The sequence below is a fragment of the Nymphalis io genome, chromosome Z (assembly GCF_905147045.1).
Source record: "Nymphalis io chromosome Z, ilAglIoxx1.1, whole genome shotgun sequence".
NCBI classification, from domain to species: Eukaryota; Metazoa; Arthropoda; class Insecta; order Lepidoptera; family Nymphalidae; genus Nymphalis; species Nymphalis io.
Window position 1 is genome coordinate 12405621 of NC_065918.1, and position 27838 is coordinate 12433458.

Here is a 27838-nt window from a genome sequence, read left to right on the forward strand (position 1 = left end):
TCGAATACATCAAAGCCCAGGAGTCAGTAATCACTGAATATATAGGCATAGGAACACAATATATTGTCCAGGTTTGTCAATTTTTTTTTACATTAAAGCCTCTGAAAGAACAATAGGCAGGGAGTCCATTTCATGAATAATCATATTTATATGGGTATATAGTTTGAATCTTTGGCTACGTCATCATAAATAATTTCTCACAAAATGCTTTAAACTCTTTGCATTTTATGTTTTGGTCAACTGCATGTAATATGCATAATGCGACCGTAGGCTTTATTTCTATCAATGCATTGCCAAAACACAGGAATGCTTACAATCCGTGCCCGGAATCTTAGAGTGGCCACGCCTCGTCAATGGCGCATGAGCTAAATTATTAGATAGGCTACAAAACATTTTTCTATAAGGATTTAACAGAATGTTTAAGCTCAAATTATTATTTTTTTACAAATAAAACACCGTTTTATATTTTTCTTCTATTGTTGTGGAGAGTAAAATAATTTAACATATTTCATTATTTGCTCACTTTTATTTAGGTCATGAAGATAAATATTTTTTAATAAAAATAAATGTACGAATCGAAACTAGTTTTTGTTTTCTTGTCTCTTAAATATTATACTTTTAAGAATAATATTTATTTAATGGTCACTCATGGTTGAGCTACCAAAGCTTTATATTAGTATCTTCCAATATGTGTGTAAATTACACAACATGTTTTTTAAGCAATAATTCTAATTCATATATATATAAATTACTTAAAATTATAACATTAATATATATTTTTTACGATGTGAATATTTTAGTTTCCACTAGCTTTTTACAATGGCACCCTCGGTTTAAGTATGGCATCACTAATAACGCAAGGTAGGTATTGATATTGATTTATTCCTACGCAAAAAGATGTGATTTTTTTAAAGCCCTGGGAGGTCTTGGGGAGGTCGCCGGTATACTCTAGTTGTAGGTATATCAGCAATATTGATTAATCTTATTGCGCTTGCGTAAGGTCAGTGTTGCTATAATTTCTAAATGTGATTCAATAAAAATTGTACTGTTTGTATGTTTATACGATTATTTTAACAATACAAACACTATACAATATTTTTAAGAATTACTTTTGATAAAATACTACATTCTTATGAATATTTTTTATATATGTATAGAAGGATATTAGTACCGTACTTATTCTTGTTTATGAGTTATTCTACTCAAAAATAAAATTTTCACAAACAAAGTCACGCGATTTAGCCTATGGATATAATAAAAACTCACATATGGCAACATTGTATTTGAATCTTTCTCCATCTTTCTCTCTCACAGCGAATCGAACAGTACGGTCTCCTATACCCAGCTAAATTTGCTAATAATTTTCCAGTAGAAAATTCTCCGTATTGAAGCGTGGGTATTTATAATAATCGGTGTGTTTTAAGTGGTTTTGTGGTTTTATATGGTGGTAGAAGACATTTTTGGATTGCAGGTGCGCTTCGGAGCGTATTATCTACTTTGCCGAGGTTGTTCCATGTTTTCTTACAAACATGTTTGATTTCACCATCAAAACACTTGACGGCAAAGACCATCAATTTTCCGTGGAAGATGATGTAAGTAAAATTGAAATTATTTGAGTCTATAACTAACTATTATAATTTGACTTCATATACGCAGAATGTCTATGGATATTAGCGAGTATGCTTTTAGCTAAAGTAAAGGCGTGGTATTATTAACATCACTTTCCGATTTTGTTTTATCTAGATCTATATTTATAAAATTAAGAATTTGTAAAATATGTGTTTGGCACTCATGCATTTGAGTATTTGTGTACTGGGCACCTCCCTTTTCTTTGTTCTCACAGGTTTAATGAAATCAATAAAAATCAATATTGTTCTTATTATTTTAGGATTATTATTAGTTATTTATTAGGTTCAGGTACAATTTAAATTAAATTTAGAAAAAAAATGCCATATTTTCAATTTTTTTAATATCTAGAAAGAAAGGGAGTGCCTCATTTTGCATTCAATATGGTTATATATCTTTTCAAATATATTAACATAATGAATTAACAGAAGGACTGCCTAGTTGGTCTAGTGGCTCAATGTAAGGCCACAGATCCGGAGGTACCAAATTCAATTCCCAGGTCAGACCAATAAAAAGTTATTGGGTTTTTCTGTCGAAAATTCTAAGTTCGAGCATAGAGTCTGGAAGTTGAAAGTTTGTACACTCCTGTTCCTCGGAAAGCATGTAAAGCATTGGTCCAGCGCTTGAACTCTATCTGGATTTTTTTTATTTTTTATTTTTTTTTTTTTTATAGAATAGGAAGGCGGACGAGCATATGGGCCACCTGATGGTAAGTGGTCACCAACGCTCTTAGACATTGGCATTGTAAGAAATGTCAACCATCGCTTACATATCCAATGCGCCACCAACCTTGGGAACTAAGATTTTATGTCCCTTGTGCCTGTAATTACACTGGCTCACTCACCCTTCAAACCGGAACACAACAATATCAAGTATTGCTGTTTTGCGGTAGAATATCTGATGAGTGGGTGGTACCTACCCAGACGAGCTTGCACAAAGCCCTACCACCAGTGCTTGCCATCCCTTCTGGTTATTAGAGTTAGGGAATAGAGTGCACCTATGTTTGCACACACAGTTTACAGTGCAGTTGCATAATCTATCTTGAGATTGGCCGCCATGGACGAAATCTGTCCAGAGGACATAATTATTATAACAATATTGATTTTTCAATAAAAAAAAGGACAAATACAAAAGAGTTAATTAAGGTTTTCTATACAATCATGTTTGTAGTTTTTATTTGTTCAATTAAGAAAATTCTAAGCCATCTGTGAAATTATATTTTAATAAACAAGTGTGCCCACAAACATCCCTCACTTTTCCAAAGTCCAAAGTGACTTCATGGTAGACAAAAACAATCTGAAAGACTACATAAGTGTGCACAAAAACACAAGTGCATTCCACTATTCCACAAAACTGCCAAGAAATACTTGCAGTGCCAATGGTTATGCATACTTTTTAAGAGATTAGTATTGACCATTGCGTTGACCTTTGCCTACACCCAAAATCATTACTGCTACTGCGAATTTATTGATGGAAATATACAATAACCTTTAATTTTGAAAACATGATCACTTTTATTAGGTGAAAATTGTCCAATTACTGAAATATCTATTTAAAATTATGTCCAATGCTTATTAAGTGAAACATTTATAAAGCAGGAAGTTGATGAGCAAATTCATACTAACTAAGTACCTACCTTAAACTATTTGAACAAAAGGCAATGTAATATCCTTCTTAAAGAGGACCTACTAAAGCAACATTTTTCCAATAAGATTTGTTAACAATCATTAAAGAAAAGCTTATACAACAGTACATCCACTTAAAACCATGACATGTTATTGATATAATGTTAAATTGCAAAAGCAGCTGAAACCATTTTTTAACAGCAGCTGAATCCATTTTACAACTTCCCAAGTTGCAATGTATAATTATTTCCTTAAATCCTTGAATTTACTAAAAGTGAGTTATATATTTTATATCAAATTGTATTGTATGTTGCTGCAATAGCGAAGTTATTTTTTGCAAAGCTCCTGCATAAAATATATTAAATATACAACTAACATATAATATTATTTAATTTTTTTTTTTGCTACCTATTTAATAAGTTTGCGACTGATACATTAAAAACATATTGATTTTCATTTGATTCATTTTAATGTGCATACATGGTTGTAATATATATATATATATATATACATATATATATATATACATATATATATATACACATATATATATACATATATATACATATGTATACATATATATACATATATATATATATATACATATATACATATATATATATATTAGTCTATCATTTAATAATTAAGCTACGTGCTTTTGAAATACATACCAATATTTTATAACTGCCACTTCTGACTATTATTTTAATAACAATATAAATTATTAAAAAATAATAATTTGAAGGTACATTTAACATTTAAAAACATGTTTTAACAATGTTATTGATTAAATAGTTTTAATAATTCATTCAGAATATTCTAGTATAATCTAACTAAAGTATGTATAGCAAAATCTGTTTATATTGCATTTGTGAATTCTAATCTTAGTTTTGTTCATATTATATGCACATCACAGAACTACTACTTTAAATAGTTAATAATTAACTTAATTTCTATAATATTTCATCACTGATGTAGTTTTATATCACAGTTATTTTCTTTAAAATATTTAGAATTTTCGAATGTTTTATGCATAATTTTGGATTTTTATATTTTACAAAAATTTGGTTATGGCTAAACAGCCATAATCAAATACCATAACAATTAAACAATTGTTAAGACAAAATACAAATATAACACAACCCACATTCACATGTCTAGTAAAATAGGATAGCATAGGAAAAAATACACCTGTTGGTGATTGTGTCATTAATCAGCTTGTTGTTATCACTTATTGTTATGACACTGGAGTACTAAGAAGCAGATCACTTATAATGTTGCTAGCTAATTGTGATTTGTCTGCTCAATAAAATTAATATACTAAATAAATAAAAATGATAATTGTGTGGTGATTAGTTAAAGAATAAAGAACGACAAACACAACAATATACAAAAATGTTTCATTAAAATTGGATTGTTTACATTCATACAGTTGTAATGGCATGGGGTGGCCATGTATTGCTGCCATGTCAGCTCACATATAAAGTCATCCTATTTACTTTTCTATTTAATAAAATAAGACATGATATGTATTTTTCAATAGTTTTTTATTTGCGCAGATCACAGTTGGCCAGCTTAAAGAGAAGGTGTTGGCGCAGATGGGAGTTGAGATTGAACTTCAACGTTTGATCTTTTGTGGAAGAGTACTACAAGATGAGAAAAAATTAGCAGACTATGGTAAGTTAAAAAAATACCTAACGATTGATTTTATCGGCGATCGCTCGATGTCGTTAAACATACATATATATATATATATATATATATATATATATGTATGTTTGTGTTGCCGTTTATACATATAGTCTGTAGGGTGTTAGGGCCTGGTAAGGGGAAAGGGTGACGCGATGGGCGCCGCCCCGCTCGTCGGTCCGTCCCGGTCGCCTTGGCGGGGGGCGATGGACAGGCAACAACTCGTGCGAAACGGTCTGCAATTCGAGGATAGTATTAAACGTCGCGCGTCGCGAACGGTTTAGGCCAAAAGTGAAATATATAGACATTGTATCTCCGGTACTCTAGTTGTTCTTTTTTTTCTACTTTTTTCACCGCGAATTTTGCGTCGAAGTGTAGAAAACAATATTGTAATTGTAAGAATACAATAGTGTTTGCTACATTTCGCCGCGAATTTCGCTCAACCTCGTAGATGCTCGTATTTACATATAATTATTTATGTTACCGTACTTACATATAGTTGCTTGTAAGGTGTTATGGCCTGCCAATGGGAAGAGGACTTCGCCGCGAATTTTGCGGCGAAGTGTAGAAAACGAAATTGTAATTTTAACAATACAATAATGTTTTCTACACTTCGCTGCGATTTCGCTCAACCTCGTAGATGCTCCATGTTTACATATGATTGCCGTAAATACATATAGTTGTTTGTAAGGCGTTATGGGAGGTGGACTGGCAGATGGACAACTGGGCAACTATTCGTGCGATGCGGTTTGTAAGTCATGGACAGTTTATCGCCACCGTGAATGGTATAGGTCAAAAGCGGAATATATATATCCGTTGTCTACACATTGCTGGAGAGTAGTAGTTTCCTTGTTTAAGATATTCAATTCGGAAGAAATTGTAGACGTGTGACGTGGAAATAGTATCGCTTTTATAAATTATTGATTTTAGTTCATTAAACTATTCACCCAGAAATATATGGTCGACATCGTACATGCGCTGTACATACATGCAGTTCGTGGCGAGCTTGGTATATTTTCATATATTTGTGTTAGTCGTAAGATGCGTCGCCGTTCGCACTCCGCGTATTTTCACTGCAGTGATTTTCCTGAGGCAAGTCCCGTTAGTGAAAACGCAAAACCAAAGAGGCCAACCTCTCATCTGCCTATTTATAACATTTTTATATCATGACAGTCAGCTGAGTTATCGTAAAAAATGAACAAAATATACCCCTTTTCAAGACGGTGAATAAAGTTCATAGAAAATCCTAATTGACAAAAAAGTTAAACTTTTCTAAGCCCTACACATGATCTAAAAATCAGCCTTACATTACATTTACTACAGTGTGAAATGGATGTTTTATAGGAATAAATATCGACACCTTGTCAAGTGTCACATTTTGGTAGTTCATTCAGTTTGCTTTTCGTTGCCTTGTCGTTTCGTTTTGCTTATTATTTAACTCAATACAATGCCGAAATTAAAAAGGATGAAGTTTTTTATGGAGGAAAGAAATCAAGAAGTCTCAACCATTCTATTTGAAAGAATATATGACCATGTTGCCGCTATAACAGGTAAGTGCTACCATATCTAATTGGGAATTTCAAATTTCCACGATGATAACTGATGCATAACTGATTTACATTTTATGAAATATATATCCTATTCCAATCGAGGAATGAGTAAAGATAAACAAAAGTTAAATTAATATATTCCATGCGGTTTGCTAATAGTTCTTGATTAATATACCTTTTTTATAATACAACACTATTCCATTTACCTACTTATAACCACTTTTGTTTCCACTTCCAAAGTTCCAAACATAACTTTGCGTACATGTCTTCGCGAATCCATAGTGAATATTGTAGATTATTCAAGATCTCGACCAATGATACCGCGCCAATTGGATGTCAAAGTTGCTTATTTTTCTTTAATCTTCTTTTGGTTGGAATAGGCTATAGGTACATATATAGTACATTAGTAAGTATATTAATTCACATTCTTAAACGTAATAAGAATGATATGTGAGGGAATGTTTAGAATCAATAAGAATCATATTTAGAATGAATTTTTTAATTCTGATATTTACTTAGTTATATTTTGGAAAAATTGACTTTATTCTCCAATTTCTCATGCCATTAATTAGACAAAACTCAAAACATAAAAAGCATTGATGTATTCGCTAAAAAATTGATTAACCATAAATTCAATAAGTCTACAACTACGACCACGTTGCTATCTGGCATTTGAGTCCAAATGTCGCGGTGTAATTTACTTTCTAATCATATCAAACTTTTAACTAAAATATTGATTGACTGGACTACGTATTTATCATATAAACATAAGTCGGATTCCCACGGTGGTTAATTCTGGGTATTATTCAGTATGACCAACGACCACTGACTGCCGCGAACTGCTGCAGGGCTCTTTTAACGATGCGTTTCCGTCTGCGTCTGTCCTGAGATTCAAAGCAGTTTTGTCATTTCAAAGTGACAAAATATTCCTATGAATTTACCGACTCGCGACGGATTTGACACACCATTATGGAATTATCTGCGCTTCCACAGACGATACTCTTCCCACGGTGCGTCAGTGCGAGCTGGTCCGCGTCCGTCCGTAATATCATGCGCCGTGGGAAGCCACATTTAGACTGATGTTTCAGCAAGCAGTCCTCAGATTAGAAAAATATGTTTAGAGTTTATGATTGACCACGGTTTTAAAAAAAAAACTTAAGCTGCTTATTATAAAGAGCCAAACATACCTACGAAATAGCTCCACTTCATTGCAAGTCCTCTAAGTGAGAGCAATGGTTACATAGGATAGATGTGTCGTTCCTGGAGTCTCACATAGCCCATGCCTTATCACTGCGCATGAACTAAATTATTGATTGAATTTGTAGTCAAAGCTTAAATATGAACACGAGCGACTATGTAATATTTTAATCAAGCAGTTTATAGAATGTTTAAACTTAAATTGATATGACCAGTTTTTTTAAAAACATGAGCCGGAGATTATTGATAGGTTAACATTAAAAATAAAAAACCCCCTTTTAGACCATGTAGTCACTAGATATCAGAAAGGAATGGTAAATATTTATGTTTTATAACCCAAATGGTCACATAAGCTACGCCTAGATTATGTATCATAATCTTATTATGACATAGTGATTGTTTTGATAAGTAAGTCTGGCGAATAGACTAAATTGTGCGGAAATAAGATTGTTAACCGATACTCTGCACCTGGTATGCTGTAGTTACTGCCACAGTATAATGTCTTACGGCATCGCAGTTTTACCCTTTAGGGTTAGATTATTTTTATTGATCTAGTCTTTCTCGTGGTACAGTCAATAAAAACAAGTCCCCCAGCCTCACGTAACATGATAAGGACCTGGGCTGTTGTGATGTGTCCTACCTTCAACAAGGACAAGCTTGTTAGGCTTGTTAGATACTAATATTTATCGCTGTTCAAGATTCGGCATTGTTGCTCATTTAGCACCAGGCACACGAGAAAGGTGGTTCTTAATTGGACTGCTTGAACCCTAAGAACGCGAGCAGCGTTTAAATAAGTTCCGAAAATCTGAACGTATTATTTGTTAATTAATTTAATACAATTTTAGGTGTCCAAAACAAAGTAGTACACATGGTGCAAAGAGCCCCGCCATGCTTGGAATCCCGTTATTCTGCGCTACGGGAAAGAGAAAGGGAAAGGGAGAGAGAAAGGGATCGAGAAAGAGATCGAGATCAGATATTTCCTAACCAAATCAACTTCAATACACATAACGGTCCGATTCAAATTAATAATACTCAGCAAATGAGAAGGCTTGTGGTAAGTTTTGTGTGTTGACAGTGTCCTTAAACGTTATCTGCCGTTGTCTATATCGGTAAAAGTGAAAAACATTACTTTTAGGCGTTGGCTGCTACTGCTAATGGGATTGAGATCGAAGATGAGCCAGCTAATACCCAGTCACCGACCTCTGCGCGAATGGAATTTCTTCGTCACATTATAGAAGAAATAAAGGGATTCCTTGAAGCCCTAAAATTAAGCGAGAGTGATGTAAGAAATATGGTTATATTAGCAGAAAAGAAGCTAATTTTTTTAACAAACCTAAGTCACTTAACACGAATAAACCAATATAAACACATAATTCCAACTCGATTTTTTCAGGTTGATTGAAATAAAACAAATAAGCCTTTAACTTACTATAAACGATACAAAAGTCATCGTATTTTACACAGTTAATATTGTTTTAATATATCAATAATATGCCGTTTTTAATATAATATATGTAATCTTGTAAATATTGTACTTAGTAAGTAAACTAGCAGCCTGTAAATGATCCACCCCTGGGGTACGGTGTCTTCTCCGTTTTAGGGGAAATCTTAGAGCTTATTTCACCCCACCGCACCAGTACGGTTTGATGCAATGTAGCTGAATTTCATTGTAACGGTAACAATGGTCGGTTTCCTCACGACGTTTTCCTTCACCGCTGAACACGAGATGAATTATAATATAAAACAAATTAAGTACATGTAAAATCACCGGTGCTTGCCTGGGTTTGAACCCGCAATCACTGGACTATCTCGGCTACAATAACAAAATAATAAAAACACTATATTTAAAAAAAAAAACTGACACAATGTCTTATAGTACCAGGTTAACATCGATATCATTTAAAAAAAAAACATTAACAGATGTACAGTCAACATAAAAAAAACTACAAAATAATATCGCCGAGTTACTAATGAAAAAGAAGTTAAGGTTATATACATTTCCTTTTGTTTTATTTTTTATTGTGCCTGTAGGAGCCACGTAATTACCCAACTGATGATCCATTGGAGTCTGCAAGCGGAGTGAGTGCGTCTAGTTCGGGGCAGGACGAGGTGATGTGTGAAATCCACCAAAGCCCGCTTCTATATCAGGTTGATCATTAATACGTCTATCGGGTTGAGATAGGATGATATAGTTCCACAAATACTTATGTTTCTTAAAATAAGGAATATCAGTATTATTATTATTATTTTATTTAAAAAAAAAAAAACGATTATCCTATCTTTACCACATAGATGTTTGGTGCGCATGGCTTCCAAATTTTGGGTATAATTGAAATCAAGAACAGAAATTGGTTAATGTATGTGAGCCGTCGAATATGCATTTAATTGAAGTGATATTTCTTATTATTATTATTGATTACTTTCTAAATAATACAATGTATTTAAATTATTGTTCTTGGTTCATACTAACCATTGTCGAAAAGCTAATTAATAAATAAGTATTACTTTTAAAACAATAACAATATAAAATGATATTTATTGAATGTGTTAAAATAAAAAAATAAAGAACAATGGTAAACTGCATATTCAATTATAAATCGTAGTTTATAATATATTTATGAATTTCATAATATCTATTAATTATGCTAAATGACAATACTAACAAACTATGAGATGCGTTAACACTTATGCGTTTTGACTTTGTAATTCATTATTATTCGTCTTTTGTTAAAGGTGATTACGTATAATCATAAATAGTACGCAAATTACGTAATAGGTACGATCGACATTGCAAGGACGTCGTGTTCTACTATTTTGCATTGAATGTTTCAACCTAGGTTCATGGAGCTATTTAACTTTACTGGTGGTAGGGCTTTGTGCAAGCTCGTCTGGGTAGGTACCACCCACTCATCAGATATTCTACCGCAAAACAGCAATACTTGATATTGTTGTGTTCCGGTTTGAAGGGTGAGTGAGCCAGTGTAATTACAGGCACAAGGGACATAAAATCTTAGTTCCCAAGGTTGGTGGCGCATTGGCTATAAGCGATGGTTGACATTTCTTACAATGCCAATGTCTAAGAGCGTTTGGTGACCACTTACCATCAGGTGGCCCATATGCTCGTCCACCTTCCTATTCTATAAAAAAAAAAAAAAATAAATGACTGCAATTTATTCATTCGAGAACTATTCAGTGTTTAATCAATTGAAAATAAGAAATTTTATAGTTAACGAAAAAGTGATAATGTACGTAATGGATAACGAGTTGAACGTCAACCGTACGCATCGAGTTTCGGTGTTTCCAGATCTTGTATAAATTGTTCCGCAAATCATTCGACAGGCTACACGCTTCGTTACGCGATATAGCTAAAGGAAAGGCAAATCGTATTCATTTCATCAGAATGAATCGGAATTGTCAAATGATGTACAAGTGTTAATCGTAGCTATAGCGAATAAATCATAAATTGCGAACTAACCCACATTAGAATCATGGATATGGGATATATCTGCATCTGAAACATTGACACGCCCTGGTGAGGTTTTTTAGACTTTTCGCTTCTGAATTAACCATATGTAAATAACAATTCGTTTCTTACTTTAATAAGGGGCTTGCGATTAGTATCTTGAAATAATCTTTTATTCTTGCTTGTCAATTTTGAATTAATTCTTTACGAAATACCTACTTCTTAACAATGACTAACTTATTATATAATTAGTTGAATTGATTGACTGACTTGTATAATCGATTTCATGAACAATAATTATTATTTAACAGATTGAGGCTATGTCAGGAGCTTCTCGAGAAAACCGGGGACGCAGGTTAGTAACGGTATTTTGAATTCGGTAGGGCGTTATGCAGGCCATCTAGGTAGGAACCAACCGCTTCTCACATATTCGACCTCCAGGCAGCGATACTTAGGTTCGAAGGGTGAGTGAAGCCACTAGGGACATAACATCTTAGTTCAAGGTTGGTAGATGGTTTAATATTTCTTACAGTGCAATGTCTATGACCAGTGATGACCACTTATGATCAGGCGGCCCTTTGCAAAATAAAGTTAACGAAAATATATTTACTGAAATCTCTTTGCGTAGAATTCGCTCAATGCGTCCGATACGTCACACCCCACCACGTGAATTTGCTGAACTCCTTGAGGAACTGAACCGCCTCTACGACGAGTTTGCGCCCTTCAGGGAGTTGTACATTGGGACGCTGCGCGATGCTAATAGTCCCGGTGTAAGTATTAATTTTTTTTATTTTTAAACTTCTGAAGGGGCTCGAAACAGTCCGTCGATACATTGTTTCGTATATGTAATGTATGTTGAGATCGTTAACGATTTACTTGATCGCAGACGTCATCGGTGATCGCAACAAAAATCCATGCCATCCTGACGATCGTCGTACAACGTAACGATAAAACGACAGTCTATTGATCTTTGCGATCGACGATTCGATTTTTGTCTCAGTCTGACAAGGTACTTCACACGTGCCGCACCCGCGTCGTGTTGGCTCGCGTACCTACCTACATTATACGAAATAGCTACAGGAGTTATGATCAATTGATCGAATTCATAGAATTATTTAAAGAGCAAGAGCCTTTATTGAAAAATAAACATAAATATTATCATAACAACATCAAACGACAATAATAAAATTCCTTTATTCCATCCAATATAAAACCTTAATTCTTTTAAAATATTATTTGTGAATATTGATTTCTTTTCAATTGCCATTTCTTAGGCCACGTCTTTGTAAGTTTTCTTTTTTTATGTAGTAAGGAAAAGAAATTCGTTCACCATTTTTCAAGTTTCTCTCTATGATTCCGCTTAAACAAGTAAATGATCGCAACGCCCAATGGTTTCGTGTGTGAACGGCAAACTTTGACTTTGTTAATAACACTCATGAAAATTCAACCATTTTAAAATTGTGTCAACGTACTACGAATGTTTTGTTTTATTACGGACTTGCAACAAACAAAATAATTGGTATATAGATCTCTATAAGCTAGCAACCATGTACGTGAGTCAGCTCTAGCTTGATTTTAAGGCGCAGTGACTTTGGATGAAAAATATATAATACAAGTGGACCACTTTTTAGTGTGACGCCATGGGGTCGCTCACAAATGCTACCGTGCTTGACAAATCGATATATTAAATATTTGTTTTATAATGAAGAATTTATGTTAGTCGTAGCGCTGAGAAAAAAAATGTCTTCTCATTAAACACTTAATATGTGGCACCATTCGTCATGTAAATATCTCAGAATTTTGCTTCGTGTTATTTAATAAGATTTTGTATATTGTTGTAATATTGTCACTTATGTGTGTATAAAGTGATTTCAAAACGTATTAAAAACATTTAAAAAATGTTAGACTTGTATCTTGTAGTATGATTTCTAGTACTTCTAGATCGATTATAAGTACTTCAAATTGCAGCCCCTACTAACTACTAAACTCTTTTTTTATAAATGCTCATATTATAAATGCGAATGTCTGTCTACCTACCTGTCTGTTCGAATTCAATAAGAGAAAAGAAAATAGTTAGGAAGTAAGCTTCCACCCCAAAGGAGACATTATTTTTATACTTAACACCTGTAACTAAAATGCGATAAAAGCCGCGGTCGAAACCTAGTTACTAAATAAATAAATAATTTAGTGTGATTCGAATTCAACTCCGTTATTTGATATTGCAGTCATATACAGGTTTATTTGTAAAACACTAATAACTTCGTAGTACGTTTTACAAAATGTAACCAAAAATGTACGGTTAGTACAATTACAAGAGAAAATACTCTGAGTATTTCATTTTTTTTATAAAAGTTTGTGACTTAATGCAAATACAATAAATCAGGGTGTGGTGATTTTACTTATGCCAGCTTCTGAGGAAAGAAAACTTTTTATCTTTATATTGTTAAATAATATAATAAGTGTTTTATAACGCAAATAAAATAATACTTGTAATTGTAACCAATCAAACCATGATATTGGTAATGGCATTCTGGAATATTTTGTTTTCGTTTAGAAACATTTTAATAGTGTAACCATCATTGTTACTATGCTGATTTGCACTCTGTATTATAAAATTATATAATTGAACATTTATTATTAGTTATCAAAAGTATGCAAAAGATGATTAACATGAATTAAAGATGATTAACATTTTGTGTTTTAATAACGGAAAGCGCTGAAAGAGTAACGGAAACATGAAGAAATTATAAATATTAAAAAATGTTGACCATCTTTGGGAAAATACAATTTTTGTCGGCTATGTTTATGACGAACGAAGCAAATATGACGTGAAGACGGAAGTTACTGACGAAGACTCCTATGTCTTCAGTTCATCGTTAATGTTTTCTTTTATAAATTTACCGCCCTCGCCGAAGATGGATGTAAGATCTCTTTGTCGAGGGTGGTAAATTAATAACGGAAAACGCTGGAAGAGTAGCGGAAATATGAAGAAAATGCTCATCTTCAGGATCTTTAAGCAAGCAGTTTAAACGACATTAAATAAATATGAGGGAACACAAAGTTAAAGTAAATAGTATTGTTTAATACATTACAGATTATATTTGATTATTTATTTTGTAATAAAGCTAAGCAAACCAAGTTCGATTCATAATTAACGTTCGTACTACGTGAAATTTATGATGGTCAGATCACTACTCGCGATATTGTGTCACTTGCTGCATATTATATGCATAACTTACAAGCAAATTATTAATGTATTTATTATGCATGTGAAGTATATGTTACTTTATTATGAGCTAGGTTATTAAACGACCTCAGGTTTTAACAGTTTCTCGGTGTCATGATATGTTAACATTTTAGGAAATGATAACGTTATTCCAAGAATTGTTATTGTTCATAAATGGACCAAAGCTTGTATTGAGTAAAATATATTATATGTTTGTGTGTGGTGCCAACATGTTTAGTTTTATATTCTTTTTAAAATTTGAGAAGATGTTGTGGGATATGTTCATAATCGTTGTATCTCCTCGCTAGAAGACCCGCTAAAAGCTTCACATGAAAGTTGGAATTACACTTCAAAAGACAAATTCTAGAAAATAGACCGAGATTACTGATAAAAAGTTAAATAATGCAATGAAAGATATTTTTGTAATTAAAACTCCGTTTAGAATATTACAGATATTTTTAACATAGTTGATTGGTGTTCCTATTTTTTTTTTAAATATTTTAAATTATGTTATACATAAATTAATGGTTTACTTGATGAGTAATCGATATTAAATATTTTTCATCCACAATTATTGTGTTAAATACGTGGTTCTTAAATATCTTTTAATAACAAATAATCTAAATATATACAAACATAAGATGTACTGTTGTTTTAGTTATAGTGAAGTGTTGTTTAGGGCAGTCGAAATGTCAAAAAATAACCAATATTCTATTGATACTGTTTCTTACACTCTGAAAAAGTTTTTATATTCTTATAGATTATATATTTATATTGACTTTTATTATACAACTGTAATTAAGGTTTTCAATCGGAGTATGAATAAAGGTAAACAACCCGTCGATTTACAAATTGCGATTTTCTAATTGTTCTGCTGTATTACGCACTATAAACAGTTCTTTATTAATTTACCTTAAATTATAATATAATAGTGTATACTATTCCACTAAAAAAATATTTCTAAAAAAATATATTTAAATTCATAAAAGATATTTCTAAGAAATTGTTTCACACTTCTGGTGACCCAAGAGCTGGCGCTTATTAAGCCCAAAGGCTGAGTCTAGTGGTGCATTGAAACAATAATGCCAGCGTCTTGGATACAATGCCACAGGACAATCTTATAGACGGCGTGTTTCTGCTTTAAATGTGTAATGTGTATTTCGTTCTTTTTATTTTAATTTTGTATTTTATAAAAATGTCTGTACATAAAATAAATTATAGTAAATACTTTTATATTACACGGTTTTATATTAAATAACAAAAATTATAAATTTAAAACTATTATACTTAACTAATTATAAGCACATTAATTTAACTTTCGAAGTTCAGACTACAACTTCGCGGATATTGAAAACGCCATTTTTTCGCAAATCCATAGTGAACATCATAGATTATTCAAGATATCGATCAAATATATCGCGTCTATTGATGTCGGTGTCAAAGTTGTTTATTTGGGTTTACTCCTTTGGTTGGAATAGGCTAGTGTCAAAATTTTGGCACGCTGTGTCCTTCTTGTTAGGTTAAGGTTGGAAGGGAAATCTCTTGAAGAGATTTTTATTAGAATTGTATACTCAAACCTTTATTAGCATATAAAAATCATACTATAGTTGATTTTTGAATACTATCTTTACTATTATTAGTATGAAAAAATTATAACTTTTAAGTATTCGATAAAAAAATAATTAAAAAAGTAAAATTAGATAAATAGGTTAATATTAATTTTATTTATTTATTCATATTCGTCTAGCCCGCTCTCTCTGAGGAAAATCTGCAGCGTAGACAGCGCACAGCTGAATTATGTTCGGAGTTGTACCATAGTTTCTCGCACGCTTTCCATGCAGTGAGCGATGTCAGTCTGCTATTGAACAACGGACACTCACGCCTCACTTCTGAAGCTCTTTTGCGTCACACACTACCCGTGCAGGTATAGTTATTAACATGATATAATAATGTATATTTAGAAAGGAGTAGTTTCTTTAAATATTAGTATTTAAAAAAAATATAAATAAGGTTTATATGAAATAAATCACAATAATTGTCCGCAGGCGCATATTAATGTCGTGCAATCATCTACTGCAAGGCGGCCTTTTAATACGTCTGCCACCATAAATGGGACAAACCAAATACCTTCCGACGCTCAGCCAGTACTAATCAACGGCTCCCAAGCTGGAAGAAATACTACCCAGCCGACTGTCAATATAAATATTCAGCCAGATCCTGTTACCTATCAGGTTGAAATAGAGACAAGCGTACCCATACCAATCAGTCTCCAAAATACTAATCAAACCCAAAATCAGAGTCAGAACCAGAGGCCGAGTGTAAGTCAACCTCAAGGTCAAAGTCAGCCTCAGAGACAAGGTCAAGCTGCAGACCAGGGTCAAGCTGCTGGCCAGGGTCAGGGACAAGCTGCAGGCCAGGGTCAGACGCAGACTGCAGGTCAGGGCCAGGGACAAGCTGCAGGCCAGGGTCAGACGCAGACTGCAGGTCAGGGCCAGGGACAAGCTGCAGGCCAGGGTCAGGCTCAGGGGCAGGGTTCAGGTCAGGGTGGCCAAGGACAGGGCGAGGGTCAGAATCAGAGCAATAACGGGCAAGATGGGCAAGCGAACCGTCGACAAGTTATGATCGGTAAGGATTTATTTATAGGTTTCTACCAATAGCTACAGCTACATACACAGGCTTCATTTAATTATTAAACAAATCAGTCGTTTTCTTAAAAAAAAAACGAGATTATTTTCAATAGATATCACATTGTGTTGGACAAGCGTAACATTGTGTCTGTATCGTTTTGATGAGAGAATTAAAAATATTTCATTCGCACGACTCGATGGACAAATCAAATTGATCAACAAAAGTGTTATAAACAAGAGTCGTAACCTAGAATTGGAGTCGTTTGCATATTATTATATTTCTGTTTGTTGTAGATTTTGAGAATCTCTTTAGGGGATTGGGTCAAGGCGCAGGCCTTGGAGGTGTAGAAGTTGTGATGAGTATGGAGGAAATTCCTCACGCAATGGGAGGTCAGGGGCAAAATAATAACGGGTCAACAACTGGAGCTCCTCAGCCGACCGAGGGTGGACCTCCACCTCAGGCCCAGTTTGGATCGCAAGGTTAGTACTTAAATTATGTTTTATGTATTTTTTCTTATGATATAGAAGTTGCAGCCAGCATATAAATAATTAATACTAGTTCACAATTCATATTCAACTGATAATTTATTTGGATATAATTAATTTTCTTCGTGTACGCTAATGCTGCTTAAATTGTTGGCAGTGTTTTTCGCTCAGATGCCGTTGAATGATCTACCGCACGGTGATCTTGTACATAACATCGTATCATCTGTTCTGCGTCATGGCTTACCGCCTGGTGTAGAAGGGTTTTACCATTTACCTAATGCATATCCGACTCTGGAAGAAACCAGAAATGTGAATCAATACCAGGCTCTAAATCAGGCCCTAAACCAAGCTCAGTACCGGGCTGTTACTCAGGCTCTACACGAGGCTCAGATGGATGAACAGATGGATGCACAGATGGAGGACGAATTGGAGGCCCAAAGGGAGGTTCTGAGACAAGCCCGGAGGCAGAACAGGAACCAGCCCCGAACCTTGGCTCAAGCTCAAAGCCTGGCTCAGGCCCTAAACGATGAGCAGGCTCGTAACCATTCTCAAAATCAGCGCGAAAGTCGGGCCCGGTCTTCGGGTCAAACCCAGCGCCAGACCGCAACCCAGCCTAGAGATCATAGTCCGCATATCGAGGAAGATGATGATGATTTCCTGGAACAAGTTCCTGTGCAGACTCCAACTCATGGGCAATTGCATCGTCAAGATTTTCAATCGGAGCATCAGAATCGTTTTGTGCCAATGGAGCAATATCTAGAAAACAACACTGAGGAAAACGCAGTCTCGGATCAGAACAATCGTTCCAGACGGTGTATGTATCATACTCGTGTATTTCAACTGATACGATATTCTTACCAACATGTCACGTTTCGAAGGCTTATGATGAATGTATATTTTTGCAAAATTTGTACGCATGAGTACGCATTATAAAGTCAAAGCGTTAAATAACGAATTCTTATTTTGGAGGCTGAATTTAAGGCGCAAAATAGTAAAATAAAAAAATGGAATAGCTCGTTATAAGCTTTTTTTTCAATTAAGAGTTGCATTATTTAAATGATATTAATATATGATTACACAAATCGAGCATTAGTGAGTCAGATTTTGCAATTGACTTAACCAATCCTATGCACGTTTGGTTCGAGCCTGTATAAGTTTCTTTCTAAAAATATTTTTTAACTTACTAGATGTAAGTGTTTTTTTTATTATATAATTTTTCCTTGCTGAGATATTTTATAAATTTTTTTTCTTCTTATTTTCTGTGGTTTTAGAAATTTAAAATCAAGAAACTATCATTTAATTAACAAAAAAAAAAAAAAAAACAAAACATTTACTTTTATAAATTTATTTAACAATTGTATCAAACTGCATTGTTTATATATATATTTAAATCATTATCCATTTGCATTGTTCGCTTAAGTTAACGTACAATGTTGTTTACGTGATGTTATTTTTACAGCAATATTTCGCAGACAGCTTCAATTACAACAACAACATCAACAGCAAGGTGCTAGACCACGCGTCCCAACACTTTCGATCCACACACTGGCTTACGATCGATTCTTGCCATGCGACAGCCATCACGCCAGGCGTCAGCTGCATAGGCGCCGGTATAGTAATAACTAGCAACTAACGTCGGAATAAATATAAATGTTACGCCATTAATTAAACTCATAATAATATAAATTGATACAATAATATACCAACCCGCATTGGAGCAGCGTGGTGGAATAAGCTCCAAACCTTCTCCTCAAAAAGAGGAGAGGAGGCCTTTAGCCCAGCAGTGGGACATTCACAGGCTGTTACGGAATATAAATTGAGTCACTGACACTTTGCAATTTTAGGTATTTGTAGTGTAGGATGTCAGTATTCAGACGGAGGGAAGGCGGTTATTACCTTTCGTTTTTTTTTATAATATGATTTCAGACTCGTCCAAGATTATACTAACGATTTAGGAGTTGGATGTTTTACTGTTAATGTAAAGCTTTCGAATAATTTCTATATCACGCCCAAATTCATAGACTAAATTACATTATTGTGTGGGCTACTAAGGCAAGAACACTTTATATTATATCCTACTTTAATTTCTCATACAATAAACTGTTATATGTGATTACTTCTATTAAAACATATTCTTTTTTAACAGTGATCAAGCTTCCCAAAATGGAGGACTGCTTTTGAGAGACAGCAGTCTGTCACGCGTACAGGTAAGTGTAAAAATTAATAAGAATATATACGACAAAATATTTGTTTTTTTTTTTGATTGTATGTTTAAATCCTTACAGAATAGCGTGGAAACTCTGTTTGAAAGATTTGATAGGTACACCAATAACGAGGAATCTCTGCTGATTGCTGCTGTGGTTACTCTGGTATGTTTTATCGTTTAATTATTATTATTAACTAATACCGACATCTTTCCCATCCGTTCAGTTTTACGTTCGCTGAGATTTTTTTTATGTCATTGGACCCAATTATTTTTTGCTGATTTTTCACATACAATTTCAAGTAAATTATATAAAATTTCAAATATATGAAAATATAATATCAAAAAAGATAGATTGTTTTTCATTTCACAAAGTTAACGAATAGTTTTGTTACGTAGCGCGAGGCCACATCGTTCTCGAGAGGACGTTCTCTAGTGCCCGATGAGCTGCTGCCTCTCCGAGAGCGCCTGCAGGTGTATATGCGCCATCTGATTCAAGGGGAATACGAAGTTGGTACCCAGGACCAGCTGGCCGATTTGATTTTCGAACGTCATTCGAGATTTATTGAGCGCATTGTGAGTATACTTTATAAACTACCCTCATTTATATGCAGATATAAAAATTCAAAGCATCTATGCAATAGACTTAATTTTTGTAAAAACTCATCATTTAGGTATTTACATGTCGAATGTGTTTGTTTATAGGCCGCGATCACTCCGATACGTCAAAACGTTGATATTGTTGAGTCAATGAAGGCGGTGTTGACACGCTTCCTGAATGAAGCTATGACCGTCTTGGACATGGAGAGCAACGACTCGTTTTCTCGACGATTCCGCATTGTTATCCCGCGCATGTTTTATGAGCTGTGCGGTGTGATCTCTTACTTTTGCTTGGAAGGAGTGGAGGGACTACGCACTATATATCGTAGTTTCTTGGTGAGTAATAACAGTTTCTGAATCAAATAAATTTTACGTGAGAAATAAACAGTTTCGACTAAATAATAATCGTTTCAATTTGAAATGAAATCATAGATATAACCTATTCCAAATTTACTATGGTTTCACGAAAAAAATCGCGTTTTCAATGTCCGCGAAGGTTATAACTAGTTAAGTCGAATAGAGTTGTATTATAAATTAAGATAAATGAATCGAGAACTGTTTATAGTGCGCAATACAATACAATAATTTGTAAATCTACAGTTTGTTTACCTTTTCTCCTACTCCGATTGGAATTGCGTATAGAGCTATACATTAATGTACTATAAAATAGGAACGATATTATCAATCGATTTTTCATTCGAGTCAAATGGAAAACAAATTGACAATAAAAAATTTCTTTAGTTATCAATGAGCGGTAATTAAATATTGTAACTTCGCGAATTCTAAATAGAAAACGCATTTACACAATTACACAACACAACAGAACAAACAGAATATTGGAAAAGTTTCTTTTAATTTACTTTTTAATAAAAAGGTCTATATTATTTTGTAAAGTGTCGAACTTGGAATGTTGGATTAACATTTGAGATAGTTTCTATTTTTTCTTTATGGATCCATGGATAACCTCACAATGTTTTACGTAAGATCCCGTATACCTGTATTCTGAACTCGAAAAATATGCTAGTCGTCTAAATTTAATAAAATGTCGTTTGTGTACAGGCTGACCTGCTGCAGAACCTGGATGAACCAGTGCGCGATCTCCTGTTCAGCATCGCTATGGAGAACTTGAATGCGGCTATCTACCGCATAGAGTCTCATAAAACACACTACGCGCAATTCATACGCCGCAAGCCGATGAGAATTTGCCCTCCAGTAAGTTTCTCATTAATATTGGAACATTTTTTTCTTTGCTTTAATATTTCAAATGTATTTTTATTATTAATTACAAAAGCGTTTATTAGGAATATTAAAATTAAAATTTATTCAACAGTCAAGTGAGTCTGAGGACTCCTTCCAAAGGGAGGATGGTGCGTCGGCTAGCGCAAGCCAACGCGAGCCAATCGATGCTGCCGCGCATTGCACGAATCGCCCCGGAGCTACGGACCGTCAACAGTTCAAGTGTCCAGGGAATTACGCCATCAGGATGTTACGCAACCGTGACTCGGCCGAGCGTTCAGATGCTGGCGCCGGAGGATCTTCATCGGCTCCTACTACTTCCTCAGCTCCTACTACCTCCTCGGCTACTGCTTCCTCGTCCGCCGTTGGTCCCTCGTCAGATCTTGCCAGCCCATCGGCTTCGCTATCCCCTACACCTCCTTCTGCTCCATCTACTCCAACGTTTCCAAATGCTTCAGATGCTCCTACCGCTCCATCCGCTCCATCTGCCCCAATTGAGAATCGGAATATTCCAGAGGTTTCAGCAATTCCCGAAGTTTCGGCATTATCCGAAGTATCGACAATTCCCGAAGTTTCGGCATTATCCGAAGTATCGACAATACCCGAAGTTTCGGCAAATTTCGGTATTCCAGTACCACATATCACCCACGTTACCAATGACAACACATCTGCCTCGAACAACGCTGGGCGTGGCAGGTGAGAATAAAAGATCAATGTAAACAAATATTGAAACAAATGATCGATTTGGCTCCTTATATTTTTAATGTTTTGATAAGAATTTATAAAAAATACATTAAACAATATTAATTGTTTTGTTTCTAGATTCATCCGGGGCAACAGATCGGGCTCCACAACGTCGTCAGATCCGTCTGGCAATATAAGATTCGTAAGTATAGTAGATATCACGATAGTTGAATCTTCTACATTGCTATAAACGTCTTTAAGACCCATCGATTGTTCTGGATTATAACGAGATACTTAATTTGACAAAACGAAAACTAATGTAATATAATTTAAGCAAACACAAATATTATTTAAATCGCAACAATTGAATTATGCGATCGAATTTACCCTGAAATAATAATTTATTTTGAAATATGTTTATAAGTTGCTCGTCTTGCGAATGGATGCGTATGCGTAAGGTAAAAAGTGATAATAAATGTTTTTTTGATTTATTGATTGATATACGTATTTTAAGAAATTTTAAAAAGCAACATACGTGCGCATCGGAATTATGTCTTTTTTATCGTAAATCACGTCGTACTAAATGAACGACCTAGAAATGTAATAGTTAATATGAAATCCAACGAAATTCATGTTCCCTCTTTTAAATAGCCAACCACCATGTTCTTATTGTATGAATATTGTGAACTAACGAATTGCTATTAATAGTGAATAGTGACGTAATTACGTCATTTACATAAGTGTTCTAGTGTGTTGTAACTCACATTCATTGTTAATACTAACTCGTTAAGTATTATGCTAAAATACGCTAGAATTATGTATCAGACACCAAAATGTTTATTGTGTATAATATACGTTATTATTGTTTTATTCTTAAGACGTATTTTGTTTGTATGTGTGTATGTCAATATGCGTTTCAAATACGTCCATTTGAAAAGCATACATAAATGGATGTAAAAATGTAAGTTGGCTAATAATAATATTATTTATGCCAATGGATATCCGATTGTAATGAAATCTTTAAAAGAGGTAAAATTAATTTCGTAACTGGCAATTTTCTATTACATTCTTCGTATATCTTTGACGTTTTGATGCACGCGAGTTTTGTGGGTTGCCATACGTATATAAATTCAAAATTAGATATATTTTAGTTTTAGAATGATAGTGTTTTGTGTTGGTTATAATTTTTAAATAGAAAGTCGTAAAATTAACATACGCGACTATACTATATTTTGATTATATCGACTTGAAATTGAATAATGATAACGTAACAACATACAGCACTTACCGTTTCGATGTTGTCTCGTATTCTTTGTGAAAGCATATAGGTGGTGCGGGTTTTATTTCAAAAATGTTGTAGGTACCACCTGCGCAGATAGCGCAACATTGGGGCGAAGACTGGGTGCCCACATTTACACGCGACTTACAGCGACAGCGAGACACTGCTGAGCCATACAGCGACGCGTATCTCTCGGGTATGCCGCCAAAGAAGCGTCGCTGTGTTCGGCAGTCGCGTCCGCCCACAACGCTCAATGCCTTCATAAATGGTTCGTGAATGTTACTATATTTCCAATACAATATACAATAGTATATGTATCGGTAGTGTAACACTTGCACTTCCGGTCCCGGAATGATATTTAAGCCGTTGATCCTGATCTCTCATCGATTGTGTCGCATTGCCGTCCCATCGGACTGTGAGAGTGAAGGAATAGAGAGAGTGCACCCGTGTTGCTGATACACCTGTGCACTTTGACATCTCTTACATAGTTGGCTAGTGGCTATCGAGGTTGCCGGCCGTAGCCGAATTCGGTCAGGCGGACATTATGATAGTTTCAAGGCTGATGCGCCTGGAGCTTCGCTCGCAACTGTGCTGGATGTCGATATATTTTTTACCAAATTATGGATCTAATTTTACTTATTTTCTAGGATAATAAATATTCTATATGATGCAGTTGGAAGTTTAGGCGAGTTTCATTAAAATTCATCTGGTCGATTTTGCATGATGCGTTCTCAGAAAGAGATAGATTGCTCACAAAAGTTTGTTGATAATGATTTCAATTTCGTAACATTTTATGTACAGAAACAGCTATCGTGATTGTTATTGAAAGGGAATCGGAGATAATATCACGCCACCATGACGTAAGTATTTGAGATATTTACATGTTTCAGAATATCTCTCGAAACGTGACGTAACTTCAAATACATTTTTTTTACAGATTCCTGAACGCTCATGAAGATTTTTGATTTATAGGTCTTGTGGCTAGAGATAATGTCAGCATCTTTTGTCTTCATAGCCATTTAGCTATGCTAAGCTATCACATCACAGACGAATATCGCACAACTTTTGGCATCGCCCAACTATCAATGACTTACTCGTTTTTTAACCCGTCTGCAAAGTGACATCTGCAAAGTGACAGTCAAGACGTATCAAGTCCTCGCTGTTTAAAGCCATCAATATTTTTTTAATTTGTATTTAGGTATTTCGTTCTACCGTTTTTTGTTCGGTCGCGCAGATCATTCATAGTAGTTTTTGTCCTTGGTATATTGTCTGTTCTGTGGTCTACTAGAGTCGTACAAACACTGATTGTAACCACGGAGTCATAGTCTCCGCCCTGGTCTGATCGACAAAACAGACTATTGGCCACATGATGTCTGCCATGGCTCGAAGGAACAGATACGTTTAAGCTTCGGGGCTGAATACGTTAATAACTTATTATTTAGAATCTATTACGACAGAAAGCGTATCGGAAGTGTCATCTGAGCTGGATGAAGATCAGGGCGAAGAGCTACGCGTTGCGTTCAGGGACCATGTGAGGTGCATCGCACGAGCCAGAGCCGCAGCCTCCGAGGACTACGAGCCGCGCAGGCTTGTGGCTACAGCGAGATTCCTCAACCAGAACAGGTGCGTTAATTATTAACCCATATTACATTAGTTAGTTAGTTAGAGTTAAGATAACGTTAAGGATAAGGTCTGATTACAGGCACAGTAACATAACATCAGAGATTCCATCATTAAACAATAATATAGTGGATATAAAGTTGATTTGCTTTTTGGGGGAATGTCATAAAAGTCTAAAATAAGCTTAAAGTAACAATTTCGTTGTGTTATTGTATACGGGATCCCAATTAATTATTATCAATATTATTTGCAAGAAAAATGCTATTACTCAAAACAAAATAAATCTTGAATAGATAATTAATATTAAATACGGACTAGATACTCTACGGTCCAAATATTTTATGCCCAATTTATTTAAACGTTTGATCATTTTAAATAGTGACATTCATTATAATTCATATTATCAGTGGCCGAGTCTTGTTCTAATCAATGGTGTTTCATTTCAGATCGAGCACGCGCAAATCGCCCGACAAAAACAGCTCGGAATAAATACACAAATGATAACGATCGGTTTCATTTAAAAAAGTTAAAATACACACCCACACTTGTCGCCTACACACGGATTATGACTTTGAGAGAATATTCTCTCCATATTACACTGATATAACATTTTTGAAGTAGTGTAGTAGTAAATAAATGTTTCAAATAATTCTTGTTAGATAAATACCATAGTACCACCTATACTAAATTTTGTTTTATTTCTAAATTCTGTAAAATATATTTCAAAACGGATGGACAGGGTAGCGTGATGCGAATTTTTACACCTAATCGGCATTCAAAATTTGGAACCCTGTCGAAATGGCTGCTTTTCTAAAATTCAACGGTAGCATATTCGTAAATATATACCATTGAATTTGGAAAAGTAGCGAAAAAATTTAAAACTATCTGACTGATTGTTGCGATTTTGATCCTATACTAAAATAAATTCGAAACTTTTTTTCAGCCCTTTAATATATCTGTGTTGCATCCTTAAACAAAATTCCTTTACAGATTTTTGGTTTCCTTAATTCTAAGTTACAATAGTTTTCACTATGAACTTCTATTATATAATAATTGATGTTTAATAGATGTTTAGATTGGTAATTTAATAATATCTATGCTTATAAATTGTAAGGTCCGTCTGTATGTATATCAAAATTGTACTACAGGCAGGATCGTAAAGGGGTTATCACCATTTTAAAGGTATATATTATTGATGGTTTTGGTGCATGTTATATCAATTGAATGCAGAGCTATGATTGTATAACTTAGAAATGATACGTGAGAGGAACTTTGCACTCCCACTCTCCGTGGGTCCTTACAGAGGATTTGTCAAATGCGATCGTGAATTTCGCGTACTCTCTTCCTTTCTCTTGTTAATGAGCGGCATATCTGAAGGTAAAGGAGAGTTGCATGTAGACAGAGCCGCAGGTAAAAGGCTATATTGTTAAATGACTACTTCCTTTTAAAATGTTTATTCAAGTAGCGAACAACTTATCTCATGATTATATCAATAAATGTTAATGAATTTTATCATAATTATATTCAATAGATGTTAGTTTGAACGACCTTAAGTCGCATATCAATTCGATTTTTTCAATTATCCTATTGTGAGCCCCTGTCACGGCTACGGCCATTTTTATCTTATACGTGTCTATTTAATGGAATTCATTTTCAATGTAATCAGGTATATAATTAGGCTAAATGATTATCGGAATACAATGTTTTAAACAATATTTACTTAAACGTATGTACCGTTTCATTACAATTAGTATGTAGGTAAAAAAAGTTAATTGCGATCAATATGTCGCTCGAGATGATAAGGAATGCAAATGTTTATGGATATTTTAAAATGTGACGATTTTTTTTTACATTTTGTTGACAACCGTACATATTGTAATGATATGGTCTATACGCCACTAGAATGTATTAAATATTTAACGATATAAGATGTATTGGTATCGTATAAACTTGAAAAGCAGACAATACTTGAATGAACTCAAATAAATTATTTATTACGTTTATTTCATATTTATATTCTCTTGGACTTTTGACTCGACTGTCACTATGTTCAAAAAGCTGCGCGACCGCAAAAGGGAAAAAACAAGTTTTGTGTTTATGACGTTACTTTATTGATATCGTATTGACCGATGCTGTAATTAAATTGAGTTGTCAACAAAAAATAAATGCTACGATGCTACGAATTGTAGTTACAAGCACAGAATTTGCCAATTTATTAGAATGGTAACACAAGATAATGTTTGCATTTCATGTTTATATGTTTTATTCACTATTATTGGGACTTACCCTCTATATTACAGTTAATCAATTATTATTATTATATAGATAATTGTGGATGTCGTAGATTCAGAGCTCAATGGATGTATTTTACTATTTAATTTTGTCATCTTCATTTCTTCATCTTTATTTCAATATTTAAAAAGACAATTATTATTGTAAAATGACGTTGGTATTACAGTTTGGTATCTTTGTTATTTGCGTATAAATTTTCATTGTTGGATATAATTATAATTTAATACATTAATTGTATTGATTTGTTTTATAAATTTGGGATTGTAATATGTGTACTTACATTGTAATAATTTAAATTACAATATTATAATTATCATTTTCTACATAAAAATTATAACCAGCGTTATATCTCATGGAGGTTATATTGTCTGGTTTCGATTTTGTTCGCTTAAAATTGTAATAGCATATGAGAAATAATAAAAATAGTTAATGTGA

At 34.1% G+C, this 27838-nt stretch overlaps 1 protein-coding gene across 3 annotated transcripts; it reads left to right on the forward strand.

The window, feature by feature from the left end:
• The first annotated feature begins 1311 nt into the window (after nt 1–1311).
• On the forward strand, nt 1312–27838 carry LOC126780222 (uncharacterized). 3 transcript variants are annotated; one of them, XM_050504506.1, is made up of 24 exons: nt 1312–1392; nt 1472–1592; nt 4811–4928; nt 8533–8741; nt 8823–8969; nt 9719–9835; nt 11462–11505; nt 11779–11920; nt 16124–16300; nt 16422–16842; nt 16885–17001; nt 17298–17483; nt 17647–18303; nt 18949–19099; nt 19636–19696; nt 19775–19858; nt 20092–20268; nt 20398–20628; nt 21352–21504; nt 21623–22224; nt 22351–22414; nt 23573–23759; nt 24949–25114; nt 25558–27838. In XM_050504506.1, the coding sequence occupies exons 2-24, from the start codon at nt 1530–1532 to the stop codon at nt 25598–25600; spliced, it is 4317 nt and encodes a 1438-aa protein (XP_050360463.1). In that variant the 5' UTR covers nt 1312–1392; nt 1472–1529; the 3' UTR covers nt 25601–27838. The 3 variants fall into 3 exon arrangements, with proteins under 3 accessions (XP_050360463.1, XP_050360461.1, XP_050360462.1); XM_050504504.1 differs by having other exon boundaries at nt 16422–17001; XM_050504505.1 differs by having other exon boundaries at nt 9719–9796; nt 16422–17001.